Source organism: Tamandua tetradactyla, chromosome 12, assembly GCF_023851605.1.
Source record: "Tamandua tetradactyla isolate mTamTet1 chromosome 12, mTamTet1.pri, whole genome shotgun sequence".
NCBI lineage: Eukaryota > Metazoa > Chordata > Mammalia > Pilosa > Myrmecophagidae > Tamandua > Tamandua tetradactyla.
In genome coordinates, this window is record NC_135338.1 from 36,127,818 (window position 1) to 36,149,405 (window position 21,588).

Below are 21,588 nucleotides of genomic sequence, written 5' to 3' on the forward strand. Positions count from 1 at the left end.
ATGTTGGGTAGATTGAAATATTGGTGGTCAGTGAAAGGGAGGGATAAGGTGAATGGGATGTATGAGTTTTTTCTTTTTACTCCTTTTTCTGGAGTGATGCAAGTGCTCTAAAAACGATCATGGTGGTGAATACACAACTATGTGATGATATTGTGAGCCACTGATTGTATACTATGGTTGGACTGTCTGTGTGTGAAAATTTCTCAAAAAAAATATTTTTTGTAAAAAAGAAGAAAGGGTGGGGAAAAAAAAGAAAACTCAACAGTGAGAAAACTAACCAAATTTAAAATGAGCAAAAGATCTGAATGGACAAGAAATAAGATGTATGGATGGCAAGGAAGCACATATAAGGATGCTTAACATCATTACCATTAGGGAGATGAAAATTAAAACCACCACAAAATACCACAACACACCTACAAAAACATTTTGTAAAGATGGTAAAACAAACAAAGATTGGCAATAACAGGTGTTGGCAAGAATGTGGAGCAACTGAAACTCTCATGCATCCTAGTGGGAATGCAAAATGGTATGGCTACTTAGAAAACAGTTTGGCAGTTTCTTATCAGGTTAAATGTGCACCTATCATATGACTCAGTGTCACAGACTGAATTGTGTTGTGTCCCCAACAAGGGCATATTCAAGTCCTAACTCCAAGTCCTATGAATGTGAACCCATTTGTAAATAGGATCTTTGGAGATGTTATTAGACAAGAGAGGCCAACTGGATTAGAATAGGCGCTCATCCAATATGATTGGTGTCCTCATAAGGAGAAAGAGGAAGGGAGGGGTGGCCCTGTAATGGAGACAGAATGCCATGGTGTGCCAAACCCCTCCCAGAACCCTAAAGACTTGAGAGGAAGTATGGTCCTGCCAACCCCTTGATTTCAGACGTTTAGCCTCCAGAACTGTGAGAAGTTAAATGCCTGCGGCTTAAGTAAACTAGTCTGTGGTACTTTGCCACAGCAGCCCTGGCACACATATATCCCTCTGCCAGGTATTTACACAAGAGAAATTAAAACATATATTTACACAAGAGCCTGTATGTGAATGTTTATAGAAGCTTTGTTCATAAAATCACCAAAAAAAAAAAAAAGAGGAAAATATATAGATAAAAGATGTCCCTCAGCAGGTGAATGGATAAACTGTGACACATCTATACTATACATCAGAATGTTCTGCAATAAAAAGGAACTTTTGCTAAGAGAAAGATGCTAGACTCCCAAAAAAATCGCACACATTGTATGATTGCATTCACATGACTCTGGTACAAGCAAAACTGTTAAGTGTAGCAAATAGAACACTGGTTGCCAGGGGTGGGGATGAGGCAGGGCTTAACTATAAAGGGACAGCTTGAGGGAATTTTTAGGGTAATAGACTGTTTTAACTAGAACTGTGATGACGGATACATGACTATATGCATAAAGTTGTACACCACCACAAAGAGTGAACTTTACACTACATGTACATTTTTTTAAAAAATCAACCAGGATGTTGGAGGTAAAGATGAAATGCAGACTGTGACAAATGTAACTTTACAATCATAAAACCACACTGAAGGGAGTGAGGAAGAAAGAGTTGATTTAAATAACTTTGGGGGGAAGAAAACATTTCGATTGGATACTGGGGTGGCTTGGAGCTATGTACCCCAGAAAAACATGTTCTTAAACTTAATCCAGTCCTGGGGGTGTGAACCCCTGTAAATAGGACCTTCTGATGAGGTTTCTTCCACTGAAGTGTGGCCTGGCTGCATCAAGACGGGTCTTAATCCTGTAGCTGAAAGCCTTAGGGAAGGTCACGGTGAGGAAGAAAGCCACAGGGAGCCACCAGAAGCTGGAGGTCAATGCAGCGAGAAGCCAGGGGAAGTCACTGTGTGCACTGCCATGGAACAGAGAAGCCAAGGACAAAGGATTGCTGGAGGCCATAGTCTTCCGGGAGAAAGCATAAACTTTATGACACTTTCAGTTTGGACTTCTCCTAGCCTCAAAAGCAGGAGCCAGTAAATTTCCATTGTTTAAGCTAACCTAGGACATGGTATTTGGTATTTGCTTCAGCAACCAGGAAACAAGTTGTGAGGATAAGTTTAAAGAGCACTATATACTAACAGACATTACTCCTAGCTAGTAAATTTGCTTCCAGGGACACGGTTTAGCAACTCTGAAACTATGCCATATGTAAACTACAGATGAGCGAATTGGTAAATATATTGTAGGAAATGAGGGCCAGGTTTCTTCCTGTAGGAGAAAGAAATTAGAAACATGAAAATGCGCAAATGAACCCTATGGTGCTGGATTGGAGTCAGTTGTACTAGCATAGATACATGCCTTTTGTTTAATATATATATACAGATAGATGGATACAGAAATAGATACAGACATACGTGTGTGATGCATAGATTAGTATATAAACAGACACATATGTCCTAGCTCTAATAACTAAGAGAAACTAGAGGGAGTGACAACCCAACAGTGCTGAGCACATTCAGTGTCCAGATCTTGGTTTCAAAGTACCATTCTCCTGGGAAAAGTCACTGGTTCCTGTGGTGCCAGAAAGTAAGGAAAGGCTCAAAAAAATTCTTTTCCTTCAACATAAGAAAATCAACTACTGTAATACACCATATGAAAAAATCAAAGCAGAAAAACCACATGATCATCTCAATTGATGCAGAAAAGGCATTTGACAAAACTCAACATTCTTTTTGTTGAAAACACTTCAAAGGATAGGAATAGAAGGGAACTTCTTCAACATAATAAAGGGAATATATGAAAAACCCACAGCTAACGTCATCTTCAATGGAGAAAAACTGAAAACTCTCCCTCTAAGATCAGGAACAAGACAAGAATGTCCAATATCACCATTGTTATTTGACATTGTGTTGGAAGTTCTAGCCAGAGCAATTAGACAAGAAAAAGAAATACAAGGTATCAAAATTGGAAAGGAAGAAGTAAAACTCTCACTGTTTGCAGATGATATGATACTGTATGTCAAAAAATCCACAGCAAAATTACTAGAGCTAATAAATGAGTACAGCAAAGTGGCAGGTTACAAGATCAACACTCAAAAATCTGTAGTGTTTCTATACACTAGTAATGAAAAATCTGAGGGGGAAATCAAGAAAAAAATTTCATTTACAATTGCAACCAAAAGAATAAAACATTTAGGAGTAAATTTAACTAAAGATACAAAAGACCTATACAAAGAAAACTACAAGAAATTGTTGAAAGAAATCACAGAAGACCTAACTAAATAAATGGAAGGGCATACTGTGTGCATGGATTGGAAGACTAAATATAGTTAAGATGTCAACTGTCTAAATTGATTTACAGATTCAATGCAATACCAATTAAAATCCCAACAACTTACTTTTCAGAAATAGAAAAACCAATAACCAAATTTATCTGGAAGGGCAGGGTGCCCCAAATAGCTAAAAATATTCTGAGAAAGAAAAACAAAGTTGGAGATCTCACGCTACCTGACTTTAAGGCATATTATGAAGCCACAGTGGTCAAAACAGCATGGTACTGGCATAAAAATAGATATACTGACCAACAGAATCGAATAGAGTATTCAGATGTAGACCCTCTCATCTATGGACAATTGATCTTTGATACAGCAGTCAAGCCAACTCTCCTGGGACAGAACAGTCTCTTCAATAAATGGTGCCTAAAAATCCCCTTGGAGGAATGGTGAGAAAGGGGGAAAATTCAACTTCCCCAAGTGGAGAATTCTTGATATTCTCACAAGCAGTGGGGACAACCAAAGCAATAGTCTGTGCCCCCAATCTTGGGGTTTGTTCATATGAAGCTTAACCCTGCAAAGAATAAGCTAAGCCTACTTAAAATTAGCCCTAAGAGTCATCCCCAAGAACAGTGACAAAGGAGGAAAATTCAGCTTCTCAAAGTTGAATTCTTGATATTCCCACAAACAAGTTGGAACAACCAAAGCAACAGGCTGAGCCCCCAATCTTGGGACGTGTTCATATGAAACTTAACCCCAAAAAGGATAGGTCAAGCCTACTTAAAATTAGGCCTAAGAGTCACCCCCAAGAGAACCTCTTTTGTTGCTCAAATGTGGCCTCTTTCTCCAGCCAAACAACAACAAAACTCACCGCCCTCCCCCTGTCTATGTGGGACATGACTCCCAGAGGTGTGGACCTTCCTGGCAATGTGGGACAGAAATCCTAGAATGAGCTGAGACTCAGCATCAAGGTATTGAGAAAACCTTCTCAACCAAAAGAGGGAAGAGTGAAATGAGACAAAATAAAGTGTCAATGGCTGAGAGATTCCAAACAGAGTCAAGAGGTTATCCTGGAGGTTATTCTTACGCATTAAATAGATATCACCTTGTTAGTCAAGATGTAATGGAGAGGCTGGAGGAAACTGCCTGAAAATGCATAGCTGTGTTCCAGTAGCCATGTTTCTTGAAGATGATTGTATAATGATATAGCTTTCACAATGGACTGTGTGATTGTGAAAACCTTGTGTCTGATGCTCCTTTTATCTACCTTATCAACAGACGAGTAAAACATATGGAATAAAAATAAATAATACAGGGAACAAATGTTAAAATAAGTTTAGATTGAAATGCTAGTGATCAATGAAAGGTGAATGGGATGTATGATCAATGAAAGGGAGGGGTAAGGGGTATGGTATGTATGAACTTTTTTCTGTTTTCCTTTTATTTCTTTTTCTGAATAGATGCAAATATTCCAAGAAATGATCCTGATGATGAATATGCAACTATGTGATGATATTGTGAATAACTGATTATATATGTAGAATGGAATGATCAAAAGTTAAGAATGTTTGTGCTTGGTGTTTTTTGGTACTTTTTAAAAAATTAAAAAAATAGTCACCCCCAAGAAAACCTGTCATTGCTCAGATGTGGCCTCTCTCAGCCAACACAACAAGCAAACTCACTGCCCTCCTCCTCTCTACATGGGACATGACTCCCAGGAGTGTGGACCTTCCTGGTAACGTGGGACAGAAATACTGGAATGAGCTGAGACTCAGCATCAAGGGATTGAGAAAACCTTCTCAACCAAAAGGGGGAAGAACAAAATGAGGCAAGATTAAGTGTCAATGGCTGAGAGATTCCAAACAGAGCTGAGAGGTTATCCTGGAGGTTATTCTTATGCATTGAATAGATATCACCTGTTTAGTTAAGGTGTAATAGAGAGGCTTAAGGGAACTGCCTGAAAATGTAGAGCTGTGTTCCAGTAGCCATATTTCTTGAAGATGATTGTATAATGTAATAACTTTCGCAATGTGACTGTGTGTTTGTGAATATCTTGTGTCTGATGCTCCTTTTATCTACCTTATAGACAGACGAGTAAAACATATGGATTAAAAATAAATAAATAATAGGGGGAACAAATGTTAAAATTAAAAATTAAAAATTTTTTTCTTAATGGCAAAATGTTAAAGGAGCATAGGAGCCAACACAAAAGAGCTCCCAAGGACCACTGTTGGAACCTGGACAACAAAATAAATAAAAATAGTTTGTCAAATATCAGTGAGTCCCTACTGATATAAACAATTGAATAAATAAACGAAAAAGAGGGAAGACTCTCTCATAGACAAATTCCAATTAATAAATGCAGAAGAATTGTGAGAAATAGAAAACATCCTGAGAACACCACAATAGTAATTGCTGAGGCAAGACCCAATGATGGATGCTAAAATTAGTGAATGAAAGTTTAAGCAGAAATAAAGATACATAATCTTAAAATATCCCTCCCCTCCCCCACCAAACATTTATTAAATACAAGATGAAAAACAGCGTCTTTATAGTGGGTAAACCTGGCTGACATCACCCTGACCAAGTGATGAATTCTAATATATATCAAGATTTTATGCCCTAGAGAAAGGGAAAATAGTCAACTTCCCCATTTGGAGAATTTCTGACATTCTCTCAAGCAGTGGGGACAACCAAATCAATAGGCTGAGCCCTGAATCTTGGGGTTCACCCCAATGAAACTTTATTCCTGCAAAGGATAGGCTAAGCTTACTTAAAATTAGGCCCAAGAGTCACCCCTACAGAACCTGTTTTGTTGCTCATATGTGGCCTCACTTTCTAAGCTGATCCATCAACTGAACTCACTGCCCTCCCACACTTATGTGGTACATGACTCCCAGGGGTGTAAATCTCTTTGGCAAAGCGGGACAGAAATCCCGGGATGAGTGGGAACCTGGCATCAAGAGATTGAGAAAACCTTCTTGACTAAAAGGGAGAAGAGAGAAATGAGACAAAATAAAGTTTCAATGGCTGAGAGATTTCAAACAGAGTCGAGGGGTTATCCTGGAGGTTATTCTATGCATTATATAGAAATCCCTTTTTAGTTTATAGTATACTGAAGTGACTAAAGGTAAGTACCTGAAACTGTAGAGCTGTGTTCCAGTAGCCTTGTTTCATGAAGATGATTGTATAATGATACAGCTTTTACAATGTGACTGTATGATTGTGAAAACCCTGTGTCTGATGCTTCGTTTATCTAAAGTATGGATAGATGAGTAAAAAATATGCATAAAAATAAATAATAGGGGGACAAAGGTTAAAATAAACTGGGTAGATGGGAATACTAGTGGTCAATTACAGGGAAGGGTATGGGGTATGCTATGTATGAGTTTTTTCTTTTTTATTTCTTTTTCTGGAGTGATGCAAATGTTCAGAAAATGATCATGATGATAAATACATAACTATGTGATGATATTTTGAGCTATTGACTGTACATCATGTATGAAATGTTTGTATGTTAAGTTTTATCAATAAAAATATTTAAAAAAAAAAAGATTTTATGCCCCTAATATGATGCCCTGAAAAGAGTACATCATGTCTGTGGTATACTTCCCCATAACACAATCTCAAGCCCAAGATGAGGGACATTCTACAAAATACCTGACCAGTAATCTTCCAAGGTGTTAATGTCATGAAAGACACATTGAGGAGATCTCACAGATTGAGTAGACTATGGATATGTGATTTAAATGTGGGACCCTAGATTGGATGCTGGAACAAAAAGTGGACATTAGTGTAAAAGCTGGTAAAAGACAAATGAAGTCTGTAGTTCAGTTAATAATATTGTATCAGTGTCAATTTCTTAGTTTTGATCATTATTCTATTGTTATGTACGATGTTAACATAAGGGTAAGCTGGGTAAAGGTATACAGGAATTCTCTGCTATTTTTGTAATTCTTCCGAAAGTCTAAAATTATTTTAAAAAACAAAGTTTAATTCAAAAAATGAAGAAATTAAACAATTCAGCAATGAAGAAATTAAAATAATATATTGCCAGTTTACATTTTTTGGTTCCTGTTTTTTAATTTGAAAAAAAGATTTGTTTCCTAAATGATGGTTTTTGAACATTTTCTTCCAGAATTGACGCATGTGCAAAAATTCTAAAAATAGCTCTGCTTAATGGATCCCTATTGCTTTTTTGTTGCTGGCATGGGCAGGCACCGGGAGTCCAACCTGGGTCTCCAACATCCTATTGCCTTTTGATTGCATTTGAAACTGTCCCTGAGTTTGCTCTGGCCCTCATGGACTTCCCTCTCCCCATTCTCCTTCATACCCTGCACTCTCCAAAACCCACCTTGACTTCTTATGACTCTGCTGCCTTCCTTCATCCCAAAAATGCCTTTCCCCCAGACTCTACTTATCTACATGGATGCTCCCCAGCAGGGAGAAGCCTCATTCTCCCCTGCACTCCCAGAACTTCTCCCTCATTACCTTTATCAATGTCCAATATCGATCGCAGTCCCAGGCAACAGTGCCTCTGGCAGCAGCTCTTTGAAGTGACTTCCTCCAAATTTTCTAACTCACCCCTCTGTAGCTGGGACCAGAAGAAGCCAACAGTGCCATCAGGCAGAGTAGCTGGAGCCTAAACCAAGACCCCCATGTTCCTTGGTCTCTTTTACTCCCCCTAAAGTTTCTCTCTCATCCTCTACACCAGCATGGGGTTGACCAGATGCTCTGAGGATCTCCAGGATTCTGTTTATGGAGTCATTTTAGGAATTGATAACTCCTTCTGTCTGTCCAGTGTTTCTTTTTGAAGGGCCACATGAGATTGGGCTGCCAGAATGGTGTTGCCACTCTAATCTGGGGTGACTCAAATTGTTTATATGAGCAGAGGTTCTGCCAAAATTATTCACCCAGGCAGGGCCCTCAAACCCTGTTGATTTCTAACTTATATTGTACATAAGGGACAATGTCTTAGTCATGTTTGCATCCCCCTCATTGTGCCTTGCGTAGTGTTTTGCAACGAGTAATATCTCAGATTTACAAATTTCTTTCCATCCATGTTTCTAACTATGTTTTCTCTACACGATTTCCCAAACTTCATCATTCTTCTGAGTGCAAGAAGGGATTTTTATGTCCCCAAGCCCTCCAGTCACTGACCTGACCATTGATGTGTTGAAAGTTTATCAAGAAGGGACAAACACGCCTCCGGATTCTCTTGGCAGTAAACTGCAACTAAACTTCAGCTCCAAGACATGTGAAAATGGCTAAGCGTGGGAACGATGGCTGAGTGGTTTCAAGTTAGGCAGTCCAGTAGTTGGATTGAACAATGATTTGGCTGCAAGAAAACTGTAGTGATAAACATATGTTTGTAGTGCTTTGCTTTTGATATTCTCTAAAGTTGAGGGCACTCTCCCAAGAGGGGACGAAAAAAGGCAGAAGAACTGGGTTGGAGAAACCTGACTTCACCCATCACTGAAATACCTCGTACCTGAAGCACAGCCACCTTGAGAGAAGAACATGGTGGCAGCTCTTCACAATCACCAGATTAAGGGGCTTGGGTTTGGTCCTGACTCAGAGGGAAATACAACACCACCGAGAGGCCTCCCTACAGCACCTGAGCACTCGCAGCCAAGCCTGAGCTTGGCCCCAGTGAACATATGAGAAAAGATGACTGCCAGAGTCACCAAGAGGGTGGGAGGCCTGCTGTTGCCAGGTCTACCCACGTAGATCACAATGACTGCATGAGGTCATGGAATGTTGAAGATGAAATGAAAGTAGCTCTGAAGTCACAAAGTCGCAGGTGGGTCAGCATCCTTTTGACAGGACTCCCAGTAATAGAGCTGTACTACTTTCCCTGATGAGTAGAAGAAGTAGCCTCCTCTCCCAAACAGAGTTGGGGCCAAATCCATGCATGTCCCATTCCTTCCAAAGCCCACTCTCCCCAGGGCTTGCTGGGTTGGAAGGATAACTATAATCCTTCCTGGAATTTGCCTGTGCAAGGGCAGGATGTACAAACTTTAAGCCAGAGATGAATGGGCAGGTGTGCTTCTCAGAGTAGCAGCAAAAAAGTGGCAAGAACCTGGCAGCAGCTCCTGAGAGGTCCCTGGCGCCATGGATGATGACGAACCTCCTGAGACTGAGATTAAAGGTGAAAAGGCATCCAATGTCTCACCATTAGGCCCTTGGGGGCTGCCTCAGTATAACACCCCATGATCACAGGGACTCCGGAGTCTCCATCTTTCCTTGCCTAGGACCCGCTAGAATTGGGGTGATGTGTCCATTGACTCAGGTTCAAGGCCTGCAAACAGGTAGTGAGAGTTGGATGCAGTAATTTCTTGGAACTGGCTCATACTGGCTCTAAGTGACTTTAATTCTCATTTTGTGCAGTGGTTGACATCACATTGGTAGCTTGAAATCAGACATTTTGGGAATATTTACACCACATAAATTGGCTAGCATTACGAATCAGGATTTTTTCATGGGAGCCTGATGTTAAACATTTACCAGCACTCTACTGCTCAGATGGAATTCCAGAATCATTTAACTAGTGAGGAAATTAAGATTTACTTTCCTAAGGGCACACAAAAGTTCCAGGGTTGAGCTGGAAGGAGAATACATATCTTCTGTCAGGATACTCCTACTTCCACCTCATATCACATGGACCTTGTTTCTCAGACTGGAAATGTTGGGGCTTGGTCAGTGGCAAAGACTGAGAAAGACACAGTCCTGCAATGACACATCAGAAACCCACCATCCTAGAACCTGGATGGTCAAAACATAGGACCCCTACCACTAAAGCTCACCCCATCCAAAGTGTAGGGTGGCTAAGCTCTGACAGGCCATCTGGTCACATGGTATGGCTTCCCCCAAAACATCCAATCTTGCTGATGCAGACAGATTGAGCTCTGGATCTCATGCTTAGCTTTCAGGAATCCCTGTCTGGTTCAGGATCATTGGTCCAGGAGTGGAAACATCACATCTGGCAAGGCCAGGGGGCTGTTGCTCTCACCAACCTCTCATCAAATAGGACTGTGGGAGAACCACATGTATTTAATGCTAGCAATTAATTTCAACCCATGGGAGATTTTGCAAGCTCCTCTTCCTGCTCAGAAATTAAATTTTGGATTGGAAGGAAGAGAAGCTAAGTCAAACTCTTAGGAATCAATTTACCCCTCTTGCACCCTTGAACTACTCCTGTTCCATTTAGGTTTACATTGGACCCATGAGGCCCCTGCCTAGCTCCTAGCCCTCCCCACCCCCATTCTTTGTCCTTGACAATGAGGACAGGTAGGCATCTAGATACATCCTTTCACCTGAAAGAATAACAGCAAACTCTGGAACTCAGCCAACCAAATAAGAAGGGTCAATAGTGAGCTAAGATAGACGTGGCCTCTCTCTCGGCCAACATGACAAGCAAACTAACTGCTCTCCCCTTCTCTACGTGGGACATGACTCCCAGGGGTATAAACCTTCCTGGCAGAAATCCTAGACTGAGCTGGAATTTAGCATCAAGGGATTGAGAAAACCTTCTTGACCAAAAGGGGGAAGAGTGAAATGAGACGAAGTGTCAATGGCTGAGAGATTCCAAACAGAGTCAAGAAGTTATCCTGGAGGTTATTCTTACTCATTAAATAGATATCACCTTGTTAGTCAAGATGTAATGGAGAAGCTGGAAGGAAGTGCCTGAAAATGTAGAGCTGTGTTCCAGTAGCCATGTTTCTTGAAGATGATTGTATAATGATATAGCATTTGCAATGTGACTGTGTGATTGTGAAAACCTTGTGTGTGATGCTCCTTTTATTTACGGTATGGACAGATGAGTAAAATATGTGGATTAAAAATAAATAAATATTGGGGGGAACAAATATTAAAACAAATTTAGTAGATTGAAATGCTAGTGATGAATGAAAGGGAGTGATAAGGGGTATAGAAAAAATAGGGGGGAAAAGACTAAAATATATTGGGTAGATGGAAATACTAGCAGTCAATGAGAGAGAGGGGTAAGGAGTATGGTACATATGAGTTTTTTTCTTTTTATTTCTTTTTCTGAATTGATGCAGATGTTCTAAGAAATGATCATGGTGATGATATTGTGAGTTTTTTATTATATACCAAGAATGGAATGATCATAGGGTAAGAATGTTCATGCTTGTATGTTGTTATGATTTTTAAAAATTTTTTAATTAAAAAAAAAAGAGTGAGCTAAGAGCTGATCTCAAAACAGGCCTCAAAAGAAATTGGGCAGGAGCAGCAGGTTTCTCCTGCGGTCAGAAGTGGGTGCTCAGAGCAGGACCCACAGATAATTCAGCCAAGAGAAAGTCCTGTGTCAGGAAGGGAGGGCTCGTAGCATGGAGTCAACTGGTGGGATTTGGGAGCCCTCTGGCCAATCCGCAGAGGGCGAGCCCACTCCATACTGCAGCTCCTCAGAACCTTAAGCCACATGAGGCTGGGGGTCAGAGGCTGCAACCAAGACCTGGGACCCAGAGGAAGGGAGTCAAGGTGCAGGGATGCCGGAAGGGGGCTTCATTCCCAGAATCAAGGAGCTGAGTCTCTCTTCCAGATGAGTCTGACACCGAGACCTTGCCTGTGCCAGCATCCCAGAACAGTGATGAAACGCTCTACTGTGAGGCTGAAGCTTCCTCGACTGTTGAAAAAGAGAAGCCAGCCCGGGAGAGTTCAGAAACAGACCTGGAGATAGAAGGTGAGAGAGGGCATTTGCAGGAGGGTGGCAGCTGGCCTCCTGGTTTCCCGAGAGCCGGCTGCCCACTTCTGTCTATAGCTGGCCCTGGCTCTCCCCAGCAGGGCATGCTGCAGGCAGAATTGGGCAGGACCACCCCTCACCCAGGCTGGCCTGTGGGCAGCAGCTGCAGTTCTCACGGCCTTCCTCCTGGGCAGTGCCATCACAGCAGCTGGTTGAAGGCTGACTCAGTAAATGCACAGGGATTTCCTGTTTTCTAAATATTTCCATATGTACTATCTTATGTGAGCTTTGCAGTGCTCCCGGGAGGTAGACTAACAATTAAGCTCAGTTTCCTAGGAGGCAATTGGAGCTCAAAGAGATTATACTAACTGCCCAAGGCCACAGGGAACCTGCATACCCCTGTTCCCAGAGCGCAGGCTCATTGCCCCCTCCCCACCCTGCTGATTTCCACACTCCACAGGTTTCTGGAGTGTTATCTGTGGTCTTTACATTGAGGTGATACTTCTCCACTCATCATATTTGAGATCCCATGGGTTCCCGTAACAAATCTAAGTGTGCCTGGATATTGGGGCCTGGCTGAGCTGGAGCGAAGACATTGGTCTAGACAGCACCTCCACCTTCTCCTTCCTCCTAGTTTCTCCTTGGAAGAAAGTACCCAAGAGAACATTGAAGGGGAAAGGGGAGACTGATGCCAGCTCCACCTAACGGGGCTCCTCACACACCCCAGGCCTAGGTTAGCCCAGCCGCCTTTCTCCTCCTGTGTTCTCGCGGTGTGAACAAGAGGCCACAGAGACTGCAGAAGGGGATGGAAGTCTCTTCTGCCAAATTAAACTGTGAAACTCATCTTTAAGAGAGGCAGTTCACTTGAGTAGAGCATGAGATTTTGTAGATTTGTCCAGAGGGATGTCCTGATAAATTCCAGAATTATTTGAACAGTGAATAAAAAAGTATTTGCAAAGTCCTCTTGGGGGAATGGTGAGAAAGGGGGAAAATTCAGCTTCCCCAAGTGGAGAATTCTTGATATTCTCACAAGTAATGGGGACAACCAAAGCAATAGGCTGAGCCCCCAGTCTTGGGGTTTGTTCATATGAAACTTAACCCCGCAAAGGATAGGCTAAGCCTACTTAAAATTAGGCCTAAGAGTCACCCCCAAGAGAATCTTTTTTGTTTCTCAGATGTGGCCTCTCTCAGCCAACACGACAAGCAAACTCACCACCCTCCCCCTCTCTACATAGGACATGATTCCCAGGGGTATGGACCTTCCTGGCAACATGGGACAGAAATCCTAGAATGAGCTGAGACTCAGCATCAAGGGATTGAGAAAACCTTCTCGACCAAAAGGGGGAAGAGCGAAATGAGACAAAATAAAGTGTCAATGGCTGAGAGATTCCAAACAGAGTAGAGAGCATTAAAGAGATATCACCTGTTTAGTTAAGGTGTAGTGGAGAGGCTGGAGGGAACTGCCTGAAAATGTAGAGCTGTGGTCCAGTAGCCATGTTTCTTGAAGATGAATGTGTAATGATATAGCTTTCACAATGTGACTGTGCAATTGTGAAAACCTTGTGTCTGATGCTCCTTTTATCTACCTTATCGACAAACGAGTAAAACATATGGATTAAAAATAAATAAATAATAGGGGGAACAAATGTTAAAATAAATTTAGTAAATTGAAATGCTAGTAATCAATGAAAGGGAGGGGTAAGGGGTATGGTATGTATGATTTTTTTTTGTTTTCTTTTTATTTCTTTTTCTGAATTGATGCAAATGTTCTAAGAAATGATCATGATGATGAATATACAACTATGTGATGATATTGTGAGTTATTGATTATATAACAAGAACGGAGTGATCATATGGTAAGAATGTTTGTGTTTGTATGTGGTTATGTATCATAACTAAATTAAAAGGAAAAAAAAAGAGAGTCAGTTCAGGCCCTGAACATATCTGGTGCCAGCATCAAATAAAACAGAATTCATCCTAAAGACAGAGCCAGGGATTATCTACCCTGCTTTGGCAGACCCTAATCTCTAAAGACTGAATTCAACTCCCAAAACACAAGACATTGTACTAGAATGATAGGAGATGCGGAGCTCAGCTACTGTGGTGCCTCATGCCCCTGCTACTGGTCCTGCGATGTTGAGAATGGGGCAAAAAGGGCTGCCTGGGGGGCAAGGAAGATGAGCTGGGTAGCAGTAGCAAGCCTCCCCTAGGTGGGGAGGCTGCAGAAGGAGGAGAAATAAGACACCATACTCACCACATGGTGTTTTTCCTCAATTTGCCCCCCAAGAGATATTAAGAAACTAAGGGGGACGCTACTGGACTCTAGGGCATAGAAGCCAGGGACCCTGCCAAGTATCCTATAATGCCCAGGACAACCATCCACAGCAAAGAATTATCTGATTCAAAATGTCAATAAGGCTGAAGTTTAGAAACCCTGTTCTATAACCAACCTGAAGAGAAGGCCAGTTTGTAGCTCTGCTTGCAAAATAAGTTTCCCTGTAGATTTGGTGCTCTTTCACCAACAATGCTCTCATTGTGTGCTTTAGGAAAGTTTGAGAGAGTTGGCCAAAGGCCCTGGGATCCCAAGGGAAAGAGAAGTAGATATAGACCCGAGCCTACCATGGGAAGCCTTGCCATAGGCTGAGCATGCCTGATGAGCACAGCACTGCTACGGCCTCTGAAACCAGGCAGGGCCTGTATCCATTGGCCGTGAGCCAGGCTGATCTAAGGCTAAAGGAATAACAGTCCCTGAAGGGTTGGGATGGAGAAATGGAGTCCCCATCTCTGTTAGCTGGTTTTATCACTGATTGACTGTGTGTAATCTGGGGCTAGATTTGCCATCGGTTAAGTAGGGATGACAGTCCTTTTTGTGAGGAATAAAAGGCTTTGAAGAGAGGGAAGTCCAGTCAAATGTATATTTGGTTTTTTGTTTCCTACTGATTTCAGTCCTTTCTGTCTTGCAATGATTTGCCCTCTAGAGAAGCGCTCTTTGTCCTATTTTAGCTGGTCCTTCCTCTCTAAATCTTTAGTAAAGCTTTATTCATTACATACAACATTTTAATAGTGGCAATGAAACTAAAACTGAAATGAAGACTCCCACAACCCTCAAGAATCATGCGTTTTTTGTCTGATTTGGGCCCTTCAGGGTTGTCCCAAGTTGAGCGAAAGAGCTAGGCCTTTACACACCCTTGAAGATTGGTCATTGTCTGCAGCCATCCCAGGAAGTTGGTATTAGGGTTCACTGCTCCCTTCTTCTAGGAAAGCTCAGGGCCTAAAACCTGGGACCTCATCTCTTACCCAAAGGGAGATGTCCATCTGGGCTTGCTGGAGTTAGGCTATCCCTCTTCCATCACTCACTGACTTTCCTGGTTGGAGTTGCCATACATACACCTAAAGTACATTCCCATAGGGACAGATCCTCTGGCAGAGAGGGGACCTAAGGTGAAGGTGTGATGGTGACCTAGAGTTAGAGAGGAGATAAGGCAAAGGTGAAAGAAAAAGCCTACTTCATCCAGTCTTTCTCTGCAGATACTGAGAAGATTTTCACCACCGGACAAAAGGAGCTATATCTGGAAGCCTGCAAATTGGTGGGTGTAGTGCCTGTCTCCTACTTCATCCGGAATATGGAGGAGTCCTATATGAACCTCAACCACCATGGGCTGGGACCCAAGGGCATCAAGGCAATTGCTATAGCCCTGGTGGTGAGCACTCCTGGGGATATCGGAGACCTAGTGGAGGTGGGGGGTGAACAGGATGGCAGCCTGAGATTCAGAGGGTCCTCCCTAGGGGAGCCTAAATAGCAACCTCTACACCCACCCTTCCTGCAGCTGTGCTTGACTGCCCTTCCTCAATAGGTAGGAGCTCCTCTTTAGCACCCGGGAAGGAGGCTGCTAGAGCCCTGGGCCCTGGAAGTCCATGCTCCTTCCTATTCAGGAAGCAAAGACATGGGCACATGGGCCTGGGAAAGGGGTTGGGCTGGGCTTGGGCCCAAGCGCTAATTCAGAGCATCGTACAAAATGCCAGGCTGGGTCTCAATTCCAAAGCTCGCCTTTGCTCTGAACAGGTATGCTACTAAGCTGCCCTTTTTGGCAATGTTGTGATTCTTGAGACCACACTATACAGTAGATGATGTTTTTCCCACAGGAGTAATGTTATCTCACACGTTGGTGGGACCTAACAAGGACTTGACCTTGACCTTGACCACATTATAACTGTATATAATTATAATTGAATGCGTGCAAAACTGACTCCCTTCACAGAAAAATGGAAAATTTAACAACTGTATGTCAGTACAACACTTGTCAGTCAAGTAAAGAGGTTTGACCTCGCTCATTTTTTGAGTAAAATGCTTAGCATGTGCCCATTCAGAAACTACATGAAATGTGAGACTGTGTTATTTTCAGGAGGGTGGAAGGGAAGGGAGGGAAGAGCAGAGAAGGAATAAAGCCATTTTGAAATTTATCAAGGGTTGAAATACTGATTAATGAAGCTTTAGAGTGTGCCATTACTCCATGATTGGTGTGGGGGGAAAAAGGAGAATAATGAGATCTCCTCAGGATTTGGACCACTTATTTCTTAATAGTTTTTGTTGGGGTAACTTTTTCTTTCCTGAATCTGTGTGTCATTCATTTGGCAATTAATTATTGTGATATCCTGGTGTGCTGGACTTTTATTTTCCTTTTGCATTAAGTTTTCATGTGTTTGTATTTCCCTGGCTTAGATTAAAAGCACTCTGTGAGTAAAAATCACATTTCATACTTCTTTGAATCTATCCCTTGTCCACTTAGTACCCTTCCCTCAAACATGGTGGAGAGTGGGTCCTTTGAGGGCAAGGATTGTCTCTGTGCATCATCATTTCCCCAGCAGTTGGCACAGAGGGTGACAAATAGAAATGAATGTGGATGGAAGTGATACCTGGCCTGTTTCAGGTACAACCTGCTGATCTTTTATAACTCAGCAAGTGGTAATCCAACCCAGGCTTCTGGACACTATAAATAAGTCCTAGACTTATAGGGCTGCAAAGACTTGGGAGGTCACTTGAGCCATATCTCTTGCCTTTGAGCATCCCAAAGAGCTGAGACTAGGAGAAGACATTCCACGAAGCCCCTGGGCAAACCATTCTACATTTTGATAGCTTGCAGATCACATTTCCTTTATCTTGAAGGGAGAAACAGGTACTGGAGCTCCTTGCCACACACACACACACCCGACACCTTCACTACTTGGTGGATTTGCAAATGCCCAAATCCAAAGAGCCATCTGTTTTCTGTACCTTTTTATTCTTGGAATGAGGAGGAGAATACAAATTCTGGTTAGAGTTATTCCCAGTTCCCCAGACGACAGAGCAAGCCATTTCCTCCTTTCTTGCCATCTTTGGAAAGGCAGACTAACTCGGATATAACTAAGATTTAAGCACAGTTTCTTCTAAACAACTTTTTGAGGCAACTTCCTGGTTAAAGAGCATAAGGTAAAACTTAAGCCTAAATTAGAATAAAGGGCTCCACAGGAAGCAAAGTAAATGCTTTAGAGGACCTCCTTGCAAAAATCTTTGTTTAAATGCACTTATTAAATATATCAAATTTTCCTTAATCTTGGAGTAACAGTCCTCTTTCTTTATAACTAAATGGTTGAAATTCATTTCCGCTTATCTTTGTACTTCTTACTTTTCAGGAATTTAGTTGTTTTACTGTCTGTCTTTCAAATTCCCCCAGGGCACCCCTTTTGGTAAAGGGGCTCAGAATAAGTATACTGTCCTACTAGGCCCAGTGGGGAGGAGCAACCTCTATCTACTGTCTTGTTCCTGTCTTCTCCTCCAGAATTCCTAGCCTGTATCTCTACACCCTCTGACATGACTGGGATATTCAAGAGAAGGGCAAGTTCTGGCAATGACAGGGAACCAGCCACATCACTAACCAATTCTATGTCTTTCTCTCCCTTCCCTTGTGGTGGTTGAAGTCCAACACAAGTATTGTGAGCCTGGAGCTGGAAGACAATTGCATCATGGAAGAGGGCATCTTGAGCCTGGTAGAGATGCTACGAGAGAACTACTACCTCCAGGAGATGGTACTGTGTCTTTCTCTACCTCCTCATACCACTACATCTGGGGTCTCATAACCCACTAGCCATGAGTCCAGAGGCCCTTACCCAAGCCCAGGCTAGCTTCCAGGCCATCTGCCATCAGTCCAAAGGCTCTTCCATCTAGAAGAGGAGCACCATGCATCAGAGTCTAGCCAGGATGGACTGTGTTCCCTATGGCCATGGGAAACTCTGAGAAACCATTTTTGTCTGAATCATATAAGACCCTAAATGGACAAGCTTACTTCTATATGGTTGCCTTAAAGTGAACTTTTCAAAGAAAATTAAGACATGAGAAGATTTCATAAAATACAATTTGCCTAAAGTACCAGGACTAAATTAGTGACATGGGGAGGCATTGAAAGCCAACTTCAGAGAAAACTGAGACCAGCCCATGTGTCTCACAGAGAAGTCATTAGAAGAGCCTGGTCTGGTTTCCTGCTTCCCTTCTCCCTGTTCTTTGAGCTACTTAGATTCTCCCAGCCCTTTCGCTCCAGTCCCTCTCCTCACTATACCCCTACCACCTTGCTGCAGACCTCAAGAAAACATCACTCTAACATCATTTGCTAATGAGGGTCCTTCTATGGGTTTTTGTATACTCATGTGTCTTCTTGCCTTTTAGAATATTTCTAGCAATCATCTTGGTTTGGAGGGAGCCAGAATCATCTCACAGTTTCTCCAAAGAAATACCTCTTCACTCTGGCACCTTCAGCTTTCAGGTGAGCCTATAGAATGGGGCCCCATAGAATGAGGAGGGTGAAGACATTCAAGAATCAAAAGGAGGGAAGAACAGAGAGAACCCAAGGTTTAACTGAACTAGACTAGGTCCTTCGAGTCTCAGATCCCAGAGCACCCTGCTGCACCCTGCTAAGCCTTTCACCTGCCCTTCTTCTAAACCTGCAGCTTTCCTCGACAAACATCCATAAGACTCACATTGCACTCTTCGTATATATATATATATATATATATATATATTTTATTGACAAATCTTCACACACATGCGGGCCATACATGGTGTACAAATAGTGGCCCACAAATCACCATATAGTTTTATGTTCATCACCATGATCATTTTCAGAACATTTGCATCACTCCAGAAAAAGAAATAAAGAGAAAAAAGAAAAAACATATACATCCCATACCACTTACCCGTCCCTCTCATTGACCACTAGTATTTCCATCTATCCAATTTATTTTACCCCTTATCCTCCTTATTATTTGTTTATTTTTGTCCATATTTTTTATTCATCTGTCCATACCCTAGATAAAAGGAGCATCAGACACAAGGTTTTCACAACCACACAGTCACATTGTAAAAGCTGTATCATTATACAGTCGTCTCCAGAAATCAAGGCTACTGGAACACAGCTCAACAGCTTCAGGTACTTCCCTCCAGCCACTTCAATACACCATAAACTAAAAAGAGATAACTGTATAATGAATAAGAATAACTTCCAGGATAACCTCTCAACTCTGTTTGAAATCTCTCAGCCACCAAAACTTTATTTTGCCTCATTTCTCTCTTCCCCTTTTGGTCAAGAAGGCTTTCTCAAGCTCATGATGCCAGGTCCTGGCTTATCCCAGGAGTTCTGTCCCATGTAGGAAGGAAAGCAGTGAGTTCACCTGCTGAGTTAGCTTAGAGAGGCAGGCCACATCTGAGCAACAAATGAGGTTCTCTGGGGGTGACTCTTAGGCCTAATTATAAGTAGGCATAATCTATCCTTTGTAGGAATAAGTTTCATAGGGCCAAACCTCAAGATCAAGGGCTTGGCCTATTGATTTGGTTGCCCCCACTGCTTGTAATATCAGGAATTCTCCAAATGGGGAGTCCCGAAGGGGACTTTGCAAATACTTCTTTATTCACTGCCCAAATTACTCTGGGATATATCAGGGCATCACACCAACCTGAACAAACCAAGAAGATCTCATGCCCTATTCAAGATTCCATGTAATTATGGTGTTCAATGAAACTGACCATACAAGTTAAATTAGGTAATGTGTTACTCAAAATATAAATTTATTGCATACATTTTTTCCCTCTTGCAGTACAACTTGAAATTCTCTACACCCAGATATTTGCATGGCTTAGTCTCTCATTTCACTCATGTCTCTGCTCAAATGTCATCTCCTTAGAGAGGAATTCCCTGACCACCCTATCAAAACAGCCTCTTTCCATCACAATCACTAACTATTATTTTTCCCTGCTTGGTTTTTCTTTAGAGCATTTATGACTATCTGACCTTCTAATATATGTCTGTTTTTTTATTAATTTATTATCTGCTTCTCCCACTAGAAAAAAAGTCACTTGAGAATTCTAGTAACCACTGACTCATCCTCCTCAGGCTTAGAGTTTGAATTTATACTATCTGCAGACTTCTGGAACCCCTAAGCTGAGAAATTGACATCACAAGTAGTCCCATGCTGGTAATACCCTGGAATGTGCAACACAAATAAATATACTCTTCGAAGGGATACCTCTCTACACCCAGATATTTGCATGGCTTAGTCTCTCACTTCACTCATGTCTCTGCTCAGATGTCATCTCCAGAATTCACACAAAGGTCCATTAAATGTGGGCCTTCAGTTCAAAATTGCAAACTACACAGGAGACCAAATACCATGAGTGTTGCCCAATTCAACAAATGGAAGGATTAGACCATCAAGAATTTCAGAAAACAGAATTATCAGACATAGACCATAAGTGAGTGACCACGTATTTTTATCATCCAAATTAAATAAGATCACTATTAATTAACTGGAACTGTCCAGGAAAACTGAGATATATTACACCCCACTGTAAAGTAGGTTTAATATGATTAGGAACATTTTTTAAATTTAAAAACATAGGAACAAGACATTACTTTTTAAAAGACCTCAAGAAACAAATAGAAGTTCTAGAAATGAAAAATATATAAACATTGAAATTAAAAACTCAATGGATATGTTCAACAGCAAATTAGACACAGCTGAATAAAAATTAGTAACTTGGAAAATAGGTAAAAGGATATTTTATCTAATTTTGCAGCATAGGAAAATAAAGATATACAGTATAAAAGGCAAGATAACAGACATGAAAAAAAAGATAATGAATAGACCCAAAGCATAACCAATAGGAGTTCAAGAAGGTAAAGAGAATGGGTGAGAAGCAATATTTGAACAAATAATAGCTGAGATGTTTCCTGAAGTATTCTCAGATACAAGAATACTATTAAGTTCTAAGCAAGCTAAACAAAGAACTCACACCTGAATATATTATAGTGAAAATATTTAAGACAAAGAGAAGAACTTAAAATTATCCAGAGACTCTATTTCTTCATTTTTTTAAACATGAATGTTATTACATTTCAGGTAATATTCTCCTATTCCCCTTTTTTTGAACTCTAAATATATCTTGGATGTCTTTCTGTGACAGAACAAATAGATTTATTTTGTTCTCCTGAACTGGGTATATTCCATGGTATGGATGCCACATAATTTACTTAACATTTCCCTGTGGGAGTAAGAGGAGGGACACATTTTGGGCATTTCCAATTTCTCAATCTTTCAAATAATGTTCCAAAGAACTTTCTTGTA

The 21,588-nt window shown here is 41.4% G+C and overlaps 2 protein-coding genes across 10 annotated transcripts in view; one reads left to right on the top strand and one right to left on the bottom strand.

Moving 5' to 3' along the window:
- ANGEL1 (angel homolog 1) overlaps positions 1–21,588 on the bottom strand; it is a 74,626-nt gene that overhangs the window by 44,416 nt on the left and 8,622 nt on the right. Inside the window, exons 1-3 of one of the 6 annotated variants that reach the window (XM_077123150.1) lie at positions 8,728–8,974; positions 8,397–8,574; positions 7,728–7,830 (exon numbers count right to left, since the gene is read on the bottom strand). The exons of 1 other annotated variant lie outside the window; for it this stretch is intronic. Coding sequence is in view for 1 of the 5 variants with exons in the window: in XM_077123145.1 (XP_076979260.1) it covers positions 6,375–6,413 (39 nt within the window). In the remaining 4 variants the exon portion in view is untranslated. Of the gene's footprint in view, positions 1–6,374; positions 6,436–7,727; positions 7,831–8,396; positions 8,586–8,727; positions 8,975–21,588 lie in introns of those variants that run through there. 4 more of the 6 variants (XM_077123148.1, XM_077123149.1, XM_077123152.1 and 1 more) reach the window with 4 other exon arrangements.
- LRRC74A (leucine rich repeat containing 74A) overlaps positions 8,996–21,588 on the top strand; it is a 39,475-nt gene continuing 26,882 nt past the window's right edge. For 2 of the 4 annotated variants that reach the window (XM_077123155.1, XM_077123158.1), the window contains exons 1-5: positions 9,235–9,387; positions 11,800–11,940; positions 15,469–15,641; positions 17,896–18,003; positions 18,638–18,734. In XM_077123155.1, coding sequence (XP_076979270.1) covers positions 9,351–9,387; positions 11,800–11,940; positions 15,469–15,641; positions 17,896–18,003; positions 18,638–18,734 — 556 coding nt within the window. In that variant the 5' untranslated portion in view covers positions 9,235–9,350. Of the gene's footprint in view, positions 9,040–9,234; positions 9,388–11,799; positions 11,941–15,468; positions 15,642–17,895; positions 18,004–18,637; positions 18,735–21,588 lie in introns of those variants that run through there. The other 2 variants (XM_077123159.1, XM_077123156.1) reach the window with 2 other exon arrangements.